Source organism: Eumetopias jubatus, unplaced genomic scaffold (assembly GCF_037043125.1).
Source record: "Eumetopias jubatus isolate StellerSeaLion01/CBP00866 unplaced genomic scaffold, mEumJub1_p1.0 scaffold_17, whole genome shotgun sequence".
Lineage (NCBI taxonomy): Eukaryota > Metazoa > Chordata > Mammalia > Carnivora > Otariidae > Eumetopias > Eumetopias jubatus.
In genome coordinates, this window is record NW_028274823.1 from 31,990,112 (window position 1) to 32,007,657 (window position 17,546).

Genomic DNA, 17,546 nt, shown 5'->3' on the forward strand with positions numbered 1-17,546 from the left:
ACCTAAACTAGAATACTCATTTTGGCTGGTCACTGTATATTCCTTCTTAACAGGAAAACCTTTTGAGAAATCAGATTGATTTCTGAAGATTGTGTGGTATAAATTTAGACTAGACCCATACAGTTTTACAGGATAATGTCACTAAGCTTTTAGGTAAGATGATATAGAACAATCCTGCCTTATCCTGACTTTTCTATTTCCTGTAGATATGCTCTCCGTGGAAAAAGCTGAATGTGTTTTTTATTACTGAAATCATGGCTTTTTTTTTAAAAAAGATTTTATTCATTTATTTGACAGAGAAGAGAGTTAGTGAGAGCAGGAACACAAGCAGGGGGAGTGGGAGAGGGAGAAGCAGGCTTCCTGCCGAGCAGGGAGCCCGATGTGGGGCTTGATCCCAGGACCCTGGGACCATGACCCGAGCCTAAGGCAAACGGCTCAGCTTAACGGCTGAGCCACCCAGGCACCCCATGAAATCATGGCTTTCTCAATGACTTACATGAGAAATAAATTATCAAAAGTCTTTTGAAACTCATTTTTGACCTGGAGGCACATAGCTTTATGTTCCTGCCATTCATATATATATATATTTTAAAGATTTTATTTATTTATTTGTGAGAGAGACGGGGGCAGGGAGAGAGCACAAGCAGGGTGAGGGGCAAAGGGACAAGCAGACTTCCAGCTGAGGAGGGAGCCCAATGGGAGCTCGATCCTGAGAGTCTGGGATCATGACCTGAGCCAAAGGCAGACGCCCGATTGACTGAGCCACCCAGGTACCCCTGTTCCTGCCCATTCATAATATAGGTTTTGTATGATGGAATTGGGAGCCAGAATATTTGGGTTGGAAGCTGCAAAACAGCTATGTTATCTGTGTCCTTTGCCCTTTTTATGCTTAGGCTCTTCCTCTGTAAACTGGGCATAAATTAGTACTTTATCACTTATCTCATAAGGTTGTTAGACTAGAAACGGATAGGATATGGTGACTTATTTTTTTTTTTAAGATTTTTATTTATTTATTGAGAGAGAGAGAGAGAGAATGGTAGAGAGCATGAGAGGGAAGAGGGTCAGAGGGAGAAGTAGACTCCCTGCTTCGCAGGGAGCCCCATGCGGGACTCGATCCCGGGACTCCAGGATCATGAGCTGAGCCGAAGGCAGTTGCTTAACCAACTGAGCCACCCAGGCGCCCCAGGATATGGCGACTTATAAAAGATTTTCTGGATTATAAGAAATGAGAAAAGGAAGATTAAAGAGAGCGGTTGTGGAATGCCTGGCTGGCTCAGTCAGTAGAGCTTGCGACTCTTGATCTTGGGGTCATGAGTTCCAGCCTCACATTGGGCTCATGGAGCTTACTTTTATCAAAAAAAAAGAAAAAAAAAAGAAAGAAAGCAGTTGTGTAGAACATTTTACATAACAAGTAACTAGTGAAAAAAATGTGGTGTTCCAGGCTGGGAAGAACCTCTGCCCAGACAAAGGTTGGGGGGGTGCGGGCTGTAAGAAGAAAAGGACACAACATTGGTCCATATTAAGGAGATCAAGCCTCCTAAAGAAAGAATTTCAGAAACAGCCAACTGAAATTATGAAAAAAGTGAGTAATCTGTGCCTATAAAAAGAAATATTAAGGGGCGCCTGGGTGGCTCAGTCCTTGGGTGTCTTCCTTCGGCTCAGGTCATGGTCCCAGGGTCCTGCTCGGCGGGAAGCCTGCTTCTCCCTCCCCCACTCCCCCTGCTTGTGTTCCCTCCTCTCTCGCTGCCTCTCTGTCAAACAAATAAATAAAATCTTAAAAAAAATATTAACAGATCTTGGTGAAAGCAAACATTAAGTAACAGAGAGGAGGGCTTTGGGATAGTCTAGTGCTCAAGTACTTAAAAAAAGAGGCAGGAGAAACAAGAAAATCAATGACCATTTGTGTTTTTAAGACATAGATGTCACCTTTGGTATCAATTAGTCATGACAGTTCTCTCGCCTTTGGAGAAACTCCAGTTTCTCTGAAGAGGCAGTGTCCTTCCTTGGTGGTTGGTATAGATTCTGTTCTTCCTGCCTAGATTTTTTGAATCTCAGACTAGATTTTCTTCAGCAACTCTGCTTGCATGTATAATTCTCAAGCAGAATTCGGAAATAAAGACTGGTTTTCAAGGATTCCTTGGTAACTTCAGGGACACGTGGTTTCTCCTAGGCTATGTCATATTCAGTGGAAACCTGCTAACCAAAAAGCCTTTCTAGAATTAAACATTATATTAGAGGCACCTTTGTTAGGGAAGGAAGCCACTATACCTTTGAAGGAATAAGCTTATTGGTAAGTACATGGAGTATCTCTTCTACTTCCCAGCTCTTAATCCCCCTCTTTTGATTTCTTTTCCTCTGAATAGGTCACTGCAAATGACCTTCAAGAGAATATCACAAAGTTAAACAATGGGATGGCTTTTATGATTAAACACTCCCAGAAACTTTTTAAGGTAGGTAAGGGATGGGATTTGGATGGCAATAGGACAAGGAAGTTGAAGCCTGGTGGGATCCTCAGCAGGGCTATAAGGATGACTAATAAGAAAGGCCCTGACTGGGACTGGAAACCAGACTGGACAGTGGCGAAACCCAGAGAAATTGACCAAGGTGGGGAGGAATAGGAAGGTACCGGAGGCTGAGTAGGATAATTGGCTCCACTCTGGGTCGTCTTTCCTTTTTCATGAAAGGCAGTGTGTATTGGCATGAGTGAGTTTATCCTGCCTGCTTCCTGTCAGTAGAGTTGTGAGGGTCTGATAGTCTCTTTTCATTTTGTACTTTGTCCGTTTTAGTCCAAACTATCAATGTTTCTGCCCACATAATTTTCTCAACTTTGTGGTTCTGTGGATTTTGGAGGGATTCACTCTGTTAGACAAAAGCCACATATGCAGATCTTTTGAAGACAAACCCTTCTCTACCATGGTCTCCTGCTGAGAAGACTGAGGGACAATACCTTTCACCTTCCCAGAGGCCCTCTGGTTTGATTGAGAGGATCTTTATTCTCTTGAAAGGGCCCTTTGTGTGACTGAAAATTTTGACCTTTTGATGTTTCTAAGATTCAAACAAAAAGTTGTGCAGTCATATCCTTGGTCTTTAGCACATACTTTCCTGATAGTGAATTTCTGAATTTTAGTGTCTTGCCATCTGGAAAGGCTGAGAATTGAGAGAGAAGTTCTTCATATAAGTGGAATCACGCTTTTTGTGATTAGCTTATTTCACTTAGCATGTTTTCAAGGTTCGTCCATGTTGTAGCATTTGTCAGAATTTCCTTCTTTTTTTAAGGATCAGTAATATCCCTTTCATTGTATATACCACATTTGCTTATCATTTATCTGTTGTGGACACTTGGGTTGCTCCTAGTTTTAGCTCTTGTGGATAATGCTGCTATGAACGTGGATGTACAGATACCTTTTTTGAGACACTGCTTTTAATTCTTTTGGGTATATGTCCAGAAGTAGAATTCTGGTAATTCTAACAGAGCTGCCATGCTGTTTTCTAGCAGCTGTATCATTTTACATTCCCACCAGTGATATACAAGGTTTCCCATTTCTTCACATCCTCACCAACACTTATTTTGTTATTTTGGTTTTTTTGGTAATAGTTGTGAGGTGGTATCTCATTGTAGTTTTGATTTGCATTTCCTTAATGATTAGTGAGTTGTTGAGCATCTTTTCATGTGCTCATTGCCTATTTGCATGTCTTCTTTGGAGAAATGTCTGTTCAAAGCCCTTGCCCGTTTTTAAATTGGGTTCTTTTATTGTTGAGTTGTAGGAGTTCTTTATATATATCTGGATAGATATATGATGTGTAAATATTTCCTCCCATTCTGTGGGTTGCCTTTTTACTCAGTTAGTAGAGTCTTGCTACACAAAATTGAAAATTTTTTGTGAAGTTTCCCATTTGTTTATATTTTTCCTTTTGTAGCCTGTGCCTTTGGTGTCATATGCAAGAAATCTTTGCCAAATCCAGTGCTGCAAAGCCTTTGTCCTATGCTTTTTATTGAAGAAGAATTTTATGGTTTAAGTCTTATATTTAGGTTATGAATCTATTTTGAGTTAATTTTTCATATGGTATTAGGTAAGTGTCCAGCCTTATTCTTCTGCTATGGATATCTAGTTTTCCCAGCATCATTTGTTGAAAACCTGTCCTTTTTCCATTGAATAGTTTTGACATGCTTATCAAAAATCATTTGACCATATATATGAGGGTTTATTTCTGGACTCTGTTCTATTCAGTTAGTCTATATGTTTGTCTTTACACCAGTACCACACTATTGTGATGACTATAGCTTTGTAGTAAATACAGGGTGTGAACATAGAGGCCACCCTAGGATTTACCGACTATAGGATGGTGAGTGATCCAGAGTCCAGAGTTTAGAAATGAAAGATCAGAATGTTAGTAGGCTGGTAAACAAAGGGTCAGAGCTGCATCAAGGGCTTGGGCGCTCAGGTCAAAGTTATCATCAATTAGAGGTCAAGATCTAGATAAGTGGATTAGAACAGTAGACAAAGGACAACAGGACAAAGAATGTTTTTTTTATTTTGTTTTGTTTTTAGAGAGAGAACAAGTGCATTAGCGGGGAGGGGCAGAGGGAGAGGGAGAGAGAGAGAATCCCAAGCATGCTCTGCGCTGGCTGTGGAGCCTGATGCAGGGCTTGATGTCACGACCTTGAGATCATGACCTGAGCTGAAATCAAGAGTTGGATGTTCAACTGACTGAGCCACCCAGGTGCCCCGAATGAATGGTTTTTAATGATGAACAAAGATCTTTCAAACCTGTTTCTTGGGGCGCCTGGGTGGCTCAGTTGGTTAAGCGACTGCCTTCGGCTCAGGTCATGATCCTGGAGTCCCGGGATCGAGTCCCGCATTGGGCTCCAGTCCCGCATTGGGCTCCCTGCTCAGCAGGGAGTCTGCCTCTCCCTCGGACCCTCCCCCCTCTCATGCTCTCTCTCTCTATCTCATTCTCTCTTTCAAATAAATAAAATCTTTAAAAAAAAAAAAAAAACCAAAAACCTGTTTCTTATATACTTCCTATTGAGGGGAACAACTAGTTCCAAAACATGTGATGGTGGAGAGTAAGGTAGTTCCCTGACAGTAGTTGTGAATCAAAATGAGATAATTTCTAGTGAGAGAGTTCCTAATAGAACTCTCCTTCGTTGAATTCTCTTGTTACCATTGCTCTAGGGTTAACTTTTCATAGTCTACCACTCACAAATTAAAAGAGAGATCTCAGAGCTTTTGCCACACCCCATGGTTTCTAGCCTTCCACCTTCTTTTTTTTTTTTAATATTTTATTTATTTATTTGACAGAGAGAGACACAGCGAGAGGGAACACAAGCAGGGGGCGTGGGAGAGGGAGAAGCAGGCCCCCCACCGAGCAGGGAGCCTGATGCGGGGCTCCATCCCAGGACGCTGGGATCATGACCTGAGCCGAAGGCAGCCGCTTAACTGACTGAGCCACCCAGGCGCCCCTAGCCTTCCACCTTCTGATCTCTTTTCCTGTGCAGTCCTTTCTCCCTTGTCCATTGTCCATTGTACATAATTCAAGTATACAATGAAATTGTACTTAACTGTGAAGGATATTAAGTGACTTTACACAAATCTGTTATCTTACAGTTCTGTAGGTCATAAGTCTACATGAGTCTCACTGGTCTAAAATCAAAGTTGGTAGGGCTGCATTCATTTCTGGATGTTCTAGGAGAGAATTTCTAGAGGTTGTGCACATTCCTTGGCTCATGGTCCCCTTCCTCTATCTTCAAGGCTAGCAATGTTATATCTCTCTATTATTTCTAACTATAGCTGGGAATGTTTCTCTGCTTTTAAGGACCCATCTGGATAACCCACGTAATCTCCCCATTGCAAGGTTCTTAACTTAATCACACCAACACTTCCCTTTTACCATGTAAGATAACATATCACTGTGAAGGATTTTGAGAATAGAAATCATACAAATCTTAAGAAATAAGAGTATGGTCTCCTAGATGTAATTCAGCTTGGTACAGTTCTAATTATTAGACCCTTTCAAACATTCTGTTTTTTACTTTTCTTTTTCCTTTTATAGATCCCTATTTCAGCTCCTTCTCTTTAGGGCTTTGATTCTTGTTTGCTACTTTACCTTTGTTTCCAGCCTAGTTTGAGCACTCTGTGAGCCTCTGTTGATTTCTGAAGGAGAGAAAGAACATTTCTTTTGAGATGTATTTTGGTCTTAGGTCTCTCCTTTTTGATATTCGCATCAGAACTGTTGTCCTTATGGGCCCCTGCTTCACCACTTTGATTGGGTTCTTCCCTGACCTTTTCCTTTGGGTGGAAAATGGTTGATTGTTCTGTGTGCTCTATCACTTATTCTGAGGTCCTGTTTTACCCCAGACTTGTTGTTCTTATGCTTTGTTGTGTCTTCTTGTTCTCAGGCTTCTTTGGGTGGACTTTTAACTTAATCCTCAGATTCAGTGTTGCCTCATTCTGTGGTCTTTGTATTTTTTTTTTTTCCTTAAAATTCCTCCTATTTATAGTTCTAACCTCTGCTATTATCAGTCCCTCTGACCTAGTCTGTTTCTCTTTTGTAAGATTTATTTATTTATTCGAGAGAGAGAGAGAGAGAGCACTGCTCCTCACCCTCCCACCCCCCTCCCCCCCAGTTTGGAGAGGGGCAGAGGGAGAGAGACTCAAGCAGACTCTCCACTGAGTGCAGAACTGGACATGGTGCCTGACGTGGGGCTTGATCCCACGACCCATGAGCTCATGACCTGAGCTGAAACCAAGCGTCAGCGGCCCAACTGACTGAGCCACCCAGGTGTCTCTGACCCAGTCTGGTTTTGTCTCCCCAGTATGGGTCACAGCATCTTTTCTTAGGGACTTATAACCATCTACAATTAAGGCCAATTCCCATTTTATGTGGAAAGGCCTTTTGTTGATTCCCTCTGAACTGTAAAATACTTAACACCTCCAGATTTTCATTTAAACCCATCCGCTTATGGCTCCCTTTCTGGGTATCTCTTAAACTCAGTGTCTTTTGGGGGCAGAGGTGTTTTTGTTTTGCCTTTTTTTAAATTTAATTTTTAAAAAAGTAATCTCTACACCCAGTGTGGGGCCTGAACTCACAACCCCGAGATCAAAAGTCGCATGCTCCACTGACTGAGCCACCAGATGCCTGTTTTTTTTTTTTTTTTTTTTTAATGAATTTCGTAGAATAAGTGGCATGGGCTCTGTCATACTCTTGTTCGGAGGAAATTTCCTTTGGTTTTGAGCTCTGCCTTATAATTTACCAAGGTAAAAATTAAACTGGAGATGTCATAATGTTTTTGTCTCAAGACTTTTTTTTTAAAACTTTATTATGAAGTTTTTCAAATATAGTTAAAAGTTGTAAAAGTAAAACAGTGAACACTCATATAACTCTAAGATTCAACAAATGTTACCATTTGCCATATTTGCTTTATCTTACTCCATATATTCATGTTTTTTTTATTTTTGTTTTTGACTGAAACCGTGATAGTAAATTGCAGACATCATGATACTTAACATCTAAATACTTAAGCATGCATCTCCTAAGAATAAGAACATTCTCCTAATAGTCACAGTACCATTATCCTAAGAAAATTAATAACAATTTCATATTAGCTAATATTCAGTACAGATTCAAATTCCCCCAGTTGTCCTAAGAGTGTATTTCATAGCTGCTGGTTTTAATAACATAAGCTAATTGAGGTTTATGTATGCCTTTTGATTGTTATGTCACTTTTAATCTGGAACAGTTCCTATCCTTTTTCTTCATGACATTGATTTGTTGAAGCATTCAGGCCAGTTGGGTTATAGAATATTCCATAGTCTAAATTTTTTTTTTTTTTAAAGATTTTATTTATTTATTTGAGAGAAAGAATGAGAGAGAGAAAGCACATGAGTGGGGGGAGGGTCAGAGGGAGAAGCAGACTCCCTGCTAAGCAGGGAACCCGATGCGGGACTCGATCCTGGGACTCCAGGATCATGACCTGAGCCGAAGGCAGTGGCTTAACCAGCTGAGCCACCCAGGTGCCCCATAGTCTAAATTTGTCTTATTGTTTTCTCAAGTATATTTAACTTGTTCCTCTATCCTTTTTTTTGTACTTCCTGTAAACTGTAAGTTAGGTCTAGAGGCTTGATTAGATTCATGTTAAACATTTTTTTTTTAAATTTGATTTCATATGGATTTTTTTTTTTTTTTAGATTTTATTTATTTATTCATGAGAGACAGAGAGAGAGAGAGAGAGAGAGAGGCAGAGGGAGAAGCAGGCTCCCAAGGAGCAGGGAGCCCGATGCGGGACTCGATCCCAAGATCCTGGGATCATGACCCGAGCCGAAGGCAGACGCCCAACCATCTGAGCCACCCAGGCGCCCTCATGTTAAACATTTTTGGCAAAGATTCATAGGTGTTGTTTGTGTACATCGTATTGCATCATATTGCATCACATTGGGAGACACAAATGTCAGATTGTCTCTCAGTGATGCTAATTTTGCTAACTGCCATATCTCTCAATTATAAAGGTACATTTTTCCCTTCGCAATTAGTAACCTGCAGGGTGATTACCTAATGCAATGATTTTAGCATCCATTGATAGTCCTGCTGGAATCTATGATTATATTGGGTATTACAAAACAGTGGTTTTCTAATTCTATTGTTTAATCTTTATTAGCTGACTTTTTTCTTTGGAAGAGAGCTTTCCTTTCCTCGTGTCATTCTCTTTTTTAATGAACATCTTTTTTTTTTTTTTTAAGATTTTATTTATTTATTTGACAGAGAGAGATAGCGAGAGCAGGAACACAAGCAGGGGGAGTGGGAGAGGGAGAAGCAGGCTTCCCGCGGAGCAGGGAGCTGGATGCGGGGCCGATCCCAGGACCCCGGGATCATGACCTGAGCCGAAGGCAGACGCTTAACGACTGAGCCACCCAGGCGCCCCTTTTTATGAACATCTTTATAGACAAAGGTTTATAGTTATTCCAAGTGTTAGTCAATTTCAGTTGTTAGTTTTAATTTTCAAATTGTTTCAAATTTGGCCAGTGAGAGCCCTTGCAAGCTTTCCCTGCTGTGTCTTTTTGACAGGACTCCATTAGTCGGAATGTTTCCTTCCTGGCATAAAATGTCCCCAGCTCACTTTGCATTTGCTCTGCCCTGGGCCTGGAGTCAATTATTTTCTTCAAGGAGCCCTGGTTTCTGTGAGTGACACTAGTTGTGCTCATTGTTTCTGGGGTATCATTGCTTTTAGGCTCTTTGAGGCAAGAAGTAGATTAAAATTCGTTTTAAAAAGAAATCATTAGTTCATATTAGTATTTCCAATTCAGATTTAACATTTCAGAGCTTTTTCTTCTTTTATTTTATATTTGTATCACTTTTGCACATTGCAAATTCCAGATTTAAATAGCATTTATATGTTATTTGCTTTATCCTTCAATATATAAAATATCAGTATATAAAAAATTAGTTTTGGGGCTAATAGGTGGGTCAGTCAGTTAAGCGTCTGCCTTTGGCTCAGGTCATGATCTTGGTGTCCTGGGGTGGAGCCCCACTTTGGACTCCCTACTCAGTGGGAGTCTGCTTCTCCCTCTCCCTCTGCCCCCCACCCCCCAACTTGTACACTCTTTCTCTCAAATAAATAAAAAATAAAATAAATCTTTAAAAAAATTAGTTTCAAAAATAAGCCTATGTAAACCTGCTAATAGAAGTTTAAAATTTAAGATTTCCTTACAGTTCCTTTTCCCTTGAATATATTTCACTAAGGATGTATAGTCAGAATACAGTTTTCAAAAGTTAGAATTGTTCTTTTTCTGTGTTTATGTTATCAATCATATACACAGATATACTCATTTTTTTTCCTGTTTGTGTTCAGTTTTAGGGTTTGCCTTTTTTCCTTTTGGATTTAGTCATATTTTTTGAATCTGTAGAATATTTACATGGTTCAAAAGTCAAAACTACACAAAAAGGTATACTTAGATAAATCTCAGTTTGTTTTGTGAGTAAAGCGATAGATGTTTATCAAGTGAAGATACAGAAAAAGCTCTCAAGAGTGAGAGGGGTCCCAACAGGTTGCCCTCTTCTTTCATTTTTAATGATAGATAGTCCTGTGTTGTATGGTTGTGTAAAAATTCATTCAACCAGTCTTCTATTAATAGACATTTAGGTTGTGTTTAATCTTTTGGTTAATCTCATCCAAGTATGTTTTTGATTTCTGGAGTTGTTATCATCAGGATAGTTTTCCAAAAGTGAGATTTCTGGGTTAAAGGGTAAATGAAAATGTAATTTTCTTAGATGTTACCGAATTCTCTCCCATAGTGGTTGTATTATTTGATGCTACTGCTAGTATTGTATCGGGGTATGTGTCATAGAATTCTGGGCAATATATCAATAAGCTAAATTCTTTCTTGTCTCTTGTTACTCCATAGTAATTCTAAATGGTATTTTCTGTACAGTGATTTTAAAATGTGACTTAGGGACCACTTGTAATTTGTAAGTTTTTTTTTAAGATTTATTTATTTGAGGGATGCCTGGGTGGCTCAGTTGGTTAAGCGTCTGCCTTTGGCTCAGGTCATGATCCCAAGGTCCTGGGTTTGAGTCCTGTGTCAGGCTCCTTCTTAAGTGGAGAGCCTGCTTCTCCCTCCGCCTGCCCTGCTCCCCCTGCTTGTGCACACGCTCTCTTTCTGACAAATAAATAAAATCTTAAAAAAAAAAAAAAGATTTATTTGTTTGAGAGAGAGCGCGTGCGTGCGTGTGGAGGGGCAGAGAGAGAGAAACTCAAGGAGACTCTCCAGTGAACTTGGAGCCCCACATGGGGCTCAATCCCAGGACTTTGAGATTGTGACCTGAGCCGAAATCAAGAGCTGGCTGCTTAACTGACTAAGCCACCCAGCTGCCCGCTTTGGGGTAGTTCTTGTTAAAGATAAACATTACTACAAATGTCTATACTTTTGTTTCTGACTCATTTGAGTATATACATGCCACATTTGATTTTTAAAACTACAGTATTGTCTTTTTAAAAACAGTTTTCCTGTCAGATTTGTTGAGATATCATTTTGGTGGCAAGAGATAGGAAGCTATGGAATAGGGCATTTTAAGGATCTTTTAATTTTCTGAAATAATCTGCCAGTCAGATTATTTCAAGAATCACTATTCTTGTGGTCTGAAAGAATTTTAGATACTGCTAACTACTTGTTCTTGGTTTTCTTTTTATATCCTGCTTAGGCTCCTGTTTATATTCGGGAATGTGCCAGATTGCACTATTTGGGCTCCAGAACTCAAGCATCAAAGGTAAGAATAGGAAATTGCTCTTAGTCCAAACAAGGAGAGAGTTAATTAAGATTAGTGGAGTTTTAAAACAAAGTGTGAAATCAGAGTAAAGCCATGGAAAATAAAATGTTGCTACTGTTATAGTTCAAAGTTTTCTAGTCAGTTTGAGATAAGGAAAAAGACTGAGAGGAAAGTTATATGTTGAAATCAAAGTGCCCCCACATAGTGTCGTCTTGTTTCCTTTCAGAGGTCCTCCACTGGTGGATGGTATCCCCTACATATGAGTGATGGCATAGACTGCATGTTTAAAGGTTTTCATAAAGCCCTTGTGCATTCTTATAGCATATGATATAAACAGGCTGTAAATAGCAAATGTATTAAATATTTTACAGCAATAAATCATGGTTTTCGATAATACATTCTTGTTTCAGGTTCAGTGGTAACACTCTGTCAGACGTCTCAAAGACTTGAGACCACCTGAGCTTAGAAAGCAAATGTGTGATGCTTATTAATAAGATTATGTATAATTACTGAGCTTGAAAACTGAGAAGTTTAAAAAAACTCCACAAGTACTCTTTTTTTTTTTTAAGATTTTATTTATTTGTTTGACAGAGAGAGAACACAAGCAGGGGGAGTGGGAGAGGGAGAAGCAGGCTTCCTGCGGAGCAGGGAGCCCGATGTGGGGCTCGATCCCAGGACCCTGGGATCAGGGCCTGAGCCGAAGGCAGACGCTTAATGACTGAGCCACCCAGGCGCCCCTACACAAGTACTTTTTGATGATCTATATTTAGTCTGTCTTGGTTAGGAACTTACGCTGTCATCTTATGCTGTTGTTTCTGCTCCTCTTTGTTTCTACCTCTCATTCGGTAAATATTTGGTGTGACCAGGAAAACAGTATTTGATTTCAACTAATTTAACTGGAGTGTAGCTTTTCTTAGAGAGGTGTTTCTGTTCCTCAACCACTGCTGTGTAGTTGTCCCATCATATTGTTGTGTGTAGCAAAGAGCACCAACCAAGAGCCTGTGCACTTGGATGGGTCTGTCACTTTAGTATCTAAATGACTTTAAACTTAGAGCTTAACTTTAATTTTTTCTTCTATCAAATGGGAATGATGATACTTTCCCTGCTTACCTCATAGGAAAGCAGTGAGAGTTATGTGCAATTAAATGGCTTTGAAAATTGAACTCATATAAATATAATTTTGGGGGGCGCCTGGGTGGCTCAGTCGTTAAGCGTCTGCCTTCGGCTCAGGTCATGATCCCAGGGTCCTGGGATCGAGCCCCGCATCGGGCTCCCTGCTCTGCAGAAGCCTGCTTCTCCCTCTTCCACTCCCCCTGCTTATGTTCCCTCTCTCGCTGTGTCTCTCTCTGTCAAATAAATAAATAAAATCGTAAAAAAAATATATATATAATTTTTGGTAGCAATATTCTAAATGAATTTAGGTTCTTTAGGGAGGTCTTGGGAGTGGGCTATTAATAGAGTCTATAATTACAGGTTTTTCTTCATGTGATAATTTTATTTAGATTTTTCTTATTCCTAAATATGAGTATACCACGCTCTCCCCTTCTTCCTCCTTTTTTGTTTCAGGGGTTGTGGGAACCTGAAAACAAAGCTGGCAGGATATATTAATTCTCTTTTCTTTAAAATTTTCTCTAGGATGATCTTGATTTGATAGCTTCATGTCCTACTAAGTCCTTCCAACGGGCAAAATCTCAGAAACGGAACTGGGTAGATTCCTGCTCTCATCAGGAGGAGACCCAGCAGCGTACGGAAGAGGCATTGAGAGAGTTGTTCCAACATGTTCACAATATGCCAGAGTCAGCGAAGAAGAAACAACTTATTAGACAGGTACCTGAAGGCACGGAAACAGTGACGGGGCTTTAGGACTGTGATCAAGGTTGTGGAATCAGTAGGGAATATTGCTAAGAATCTCATTTAATTTTTGGCTCTTATTGGCCCAAGCGTGGCTTGGCTAGGAAAGCAGACTTGTCAATGGAACCTCAATGTCAGCCTCTGTACTACTGCCCCATTACAGAAAAGAGTGGAGGCTCTTGGATTTCTAGAGTTAAACAGAAGGATCCAAGTATGGTTAGAGTTTCTCTAATTTTGGTCATGTACCAGGCATGCTGAGAAGAGAACCAGCAGTTGCAATATATTGCTCCAAAGTTTAAATCCTTCAGATTTTCTTGGCAAATAATTTAATCTTTCTGAATTTCAATTTCCTTGTTTTTTAAATGGTAATTGAAATGTCCATGTTTCATGACTATATAAAGATTAGAAAGAATCTGTGTAAAGTGGCTGGCATAGCAGAGCAAAAGTGGTAGCTCTTACTAATGAGTTGTTTACAGTTAGAAAACACTGTAAATTCAGGGACCTAGTTTGATATTAGAAAGTAGGAATTCTGGTAGCTAAGTTTGTTTATTTTGGAGTTAGCGGGAGCAAAATTAGGTCTCTCATTTGCCATTTTGAGACTCAAAATGTAGTTTGAGTAAATCCTAATGATCGTTAGTTTCTTTCTTGGGAAATTTATTTTTTCTCTATCCCTCTTGAATTTTAGCTGAACAGGCAAAGTCAGCCTCTTGACTTCTTACTCAACTGGGACCTTCTTGAGGAAGTCTATGTTTTTATTTATTTTTTATGCCTAATCTGAAACATAGAGCCAGACATAACCATGTGCTCAGAAAATGTTGAACTGAGCTGTTCTTAACAATTGATAGAGTCCTTCAAGAGAAGTTTTCTGTTACACTCTTTGAAGTTACTTTGAGATCTAGCAAATTGTGTTATGACTGGAATTTTCAAGGATGTTGGCTGAGTATTATCGCAGATACAAAGCGGTGTAGTGATTTAATTCTCCATGGAAACTAAGACAGCAGTTCAGGTGGGCAAAGTGTCATGAATTCTGTCATCAAGAGAGCAGAAGCTTGGGGCGCCTAGGTGGCTCAGTTGTTAAGCATCTGCCTTCGGCTCAGGTCATGATCCCAGGGTTCTGGGATCGAGCCCCGCATTGGGCTCCCTGGTCAGCGGGAAGCCTGCTTCTCCCTCTCCCACTCCCCCTGCTTGTGTTCCTTCTCTCGCTGTGTCTCTCTCTGTCAAATAAATAAATAAAATCTTAAAAAAAAAGAAAGAAAGCAGAAGCTTAAAGATAATACAAAGGAAAAACTGACATTTTTGCTCTTTCTAGAAAAATAGGAACTCATAGAGAAGGTTAAGAAGAAAACAAATCATTCCTCCCACCAGGGTTAACATTTTGGATATTTCTTTCAGTCTTTTTCCTATCGATAAATTTCTATATAGTTTGGATCATACCACATACTTTCTTTGATCTCTCTCTTTTCACTAAACATTACAGCATAAGCATTTTCTTGTGCGTGCTTGTGAACTCCTTGCCTACATTTAAAATATTGCCACTTTGTTTTGACGAAACTATAATTTTACTAGTTCCTGATTTTCCTCTGTTATTATAAAAATAGTAAATATTCACTGTAGAAGCAGTGGAACCTGCAGAAGAGTGTAAAGAAGAAAATCACCTGTAATCATCCTGAGATAACCACTGATAAAAGTTTTGGAGTATTTTCTTCTATGATTATTTTCTTTCCATGAACATGTATTTTGACTTTTTTGTTCTTTTGTTTGAGATCATAATATATATTCAGTTTTTAAAATTCCTGTCCTTTTCATTTAACATTATATCATGATTATTTTCCATGTCATTAAAAGGCTGTGCACATTTTACAGCTGCATAATATTTCATTACATATAATTTAATGTATATACAGTTTGCTTACTCTTGGACGTATTTGGGAATTAGATTATTTTTTAGCTTATAAATTTTTGTTCATTGGTATTTTCATTGCAGAGTTTTCCCTAGAAGTGGCATGACCAACGGGTATGCATTTTTTTCTTCTGGTAACAGCTATTGGGTCCCTTTTAATATATAGGTCCCCCTTTCTCTCCTCTCTTCTTGTTTTCCCCCTAAAAAATTGCCGAAGTTTGTTTGAATAAACTTAACTTTGACATAATTTAGATTTAGAGAAAAATTGCAAAGATAGTACAGAGAATTCTCATGTACCCTCCACTGAGGGTACCCTTTACTCCTAATGTTAACATTGTTAAAACTAAGAAATTAACATTGGTGTATTACTATTAACATGAGAGTTTATTCAGATTTTAGCAGTTTTTTTGCTAATACCCTTTTTCTGTGCCAGAACCTAATCCAGGCTACTACACTGCATTTAAACACACACATACACACATTCTCTCTCCGTCCCTCTCTCTGCCCTTTGTGATAGAAACCATATAGTTTGTTTTCCACAGTCTAGATTTTGCTGATTGCACCCTTGTGGTGGTATTGAACATGTTCCTCAGTCCTCTGTATTTATGATAAGTTTGTAGTTAGATCTAATTCTAGAAGCTTGATCTGAATACTGATTAGTTTTATTTAGTTAGTTTTTGGGTAAGAACTTCATAGGTAGTGTGTATTTTTTAATACAGTAGTTCCTGCCCCTTAGCTATGGGGGATGCATTCCAAGACCCCCCAGTGGATGCCTGCAAACCACAGATAGTACTGAACTGTATATATACTGTGGGTTTTTAAAAATACATATATACTTACAATAAAGTTTAGTTTATAAATTAGGCACAGTGAGAGATTAACAATAATTAATAAATAGAACAAGTATAGCAGTATACTGTAATAAAAGTTATGTGAATGTGTTATCTTTCAAAATCCTTACTACACTATACTCATCCTTCCTGTGATGATGTGAGATGGTAAAATACTTATGTGATTAGCTGAAGTGGAGGAGCTGAATGACCTAGGTTGTGACACAGCATAGGCTACTACTGACCTTCTGACAATACATCAGAAGGAGGATCATCTGCTTCTGGACTGCGGTTGATTATGGGTAACACCTTGGAAAGCAAAACTACGAATAAAGGGGAACTACTGTATGCATTTTGAAAAGACTCTGGACACACATTGCTAAATAGCTTCCCAGAAAATTATTAATGCTCCCACCAGCTGGATACAAGAGAAACACCCCTTCTTGCACCTGCCAACATTATCAGAAATGATGGTTTGTCACTTGTTCCAATATAGCCAGGAGGGATGCTTACTTTCTAAGCTCTTTAGAAGTGACTAAATTTTCTGATAATTAACTTTGGGAACTTTTTGTACCTGTATAATATGTATGAAAAGTGTCATTTTTTTTAAACCTCCAGAACTGAACCTGAACTGATAAAAATTTGCAAAATTACAATTCACATATTTAAAAACTATAGTTAGAAAAGGCAGACAAGTAGAAGAATTAAGTACTATATCATTATTTTTTAACTGGGGAGATGCATGGCTAATCAAAGCATTAAATAAGACGATACAGTGTTTTATGTCTTCCATTTCAATTGACCACTTTTTATTTTGATGTATTTCCTCTGATAATAGTGCTGGCAAGCAATCATGATAGATGTCCATTTAAAGAGCTTTAGTAACTTCTTTTTTCTGTATGCAATTTATGTTAAATTAAGGACTGTTTTAGGTTGTGTTAGTCACTCTCTATGTCCAAGATACTTTCTGCAAAAAAATCTGGATTACCAGCTGGAGATGTTGGGCAAATTACATAATTCTCTGGGTCTCAGTTTCCTTATCTTTAAAATAGGGGTAATACTTCCAACCTTATAGTACATAAGAAAAAGGAAAATGAGGTGCAGTCTCCTTAGAGTAATTTAATAAATTTTGACCTTTTTTTTGGCAACAATCATTTCTGCCTTTGAGATTTGCTTGCCAACCTACTAAGCCATATGTGTACAGACTCACTTATTCTTTGGACTTTTCTGGATATTTACACTTAGCTTTTGATGGTCACAGAATCCTATCTCTTGATGGGGGAAATAATAGTAAAATGTTTATGTTTCCTCTTAGTTTAATAAGCAAACTGTGACCCAAACGCCAGGGCGAGAATCTTCTCCTCGGGTACAGAAAAGAGCCCGTTCACGTTCCTTCAGTGGCCTTATTAAGGTAGGTATGCTGTGCTGTCGTTTTCAGCATTGACTTAGAGAAAGCTTAACAGTCTGACTTTTCTTATGCGTGAACAGTTTTCTTCTATTCTTTGGGATCCTGTAAACGGTTCATCTGCAAGAGGATAAGGATAGAATTCGGAAAAACTTGTAGTTTTTACAGCATTTTGCTGTGTTTCGACTTGGAGAAGGGGCTGTACGATTAGAGAGTAAAAGAACGGTCCTTCCTTCTCTTTGGGACTGAGGACAGAGTCCCCATTCCTGAGCAGTGAGGAGAGTGCTTTGCTTTGTGC

General features: G+C 39.0%; 1 protein-coding gene across 4 annotated transcripts in view; it reads left to right on the forward strand.

Moving 5' to 3' along the window:
• The window catches only part of ARHGAP19 (Rho GTPase activating protein 19), a 71,161-nt gene that overhangs the window by 28,832 nt on the left and 24,783 nt on the right, over positions 1-17,546 (forward strand). For 3 of the 4 annotated variants that reach the window (XR_015767144.1, XR_003608370.2, XM_028098682.2), the window contains exons 6-9: positions 2,364-2,450; positions 11,197-11,262; positions 12,898-13,089; positions 17,159-17,254. Coding sequence is in view for 2 of the 4 variants with exons in the window: in XM_028098682.2 (XP_027954483.1) it covers positions 2,364-2,450; positions 11,197-11,262; positions 12,898-13,089; positions 17,159-17,254 (441 nt within the window). In the remaining 2 variants the exon portion in view is untranslated. The remainder of the gene's footprint in view (positions 1-2,363; positions 2,451-11,196; positions 11,263-12,897; positions 13,090-17,158; positions 17,255-17,546) is intronic. The other variant, XM_028098683.2, reaches the window with a different exon arrangement.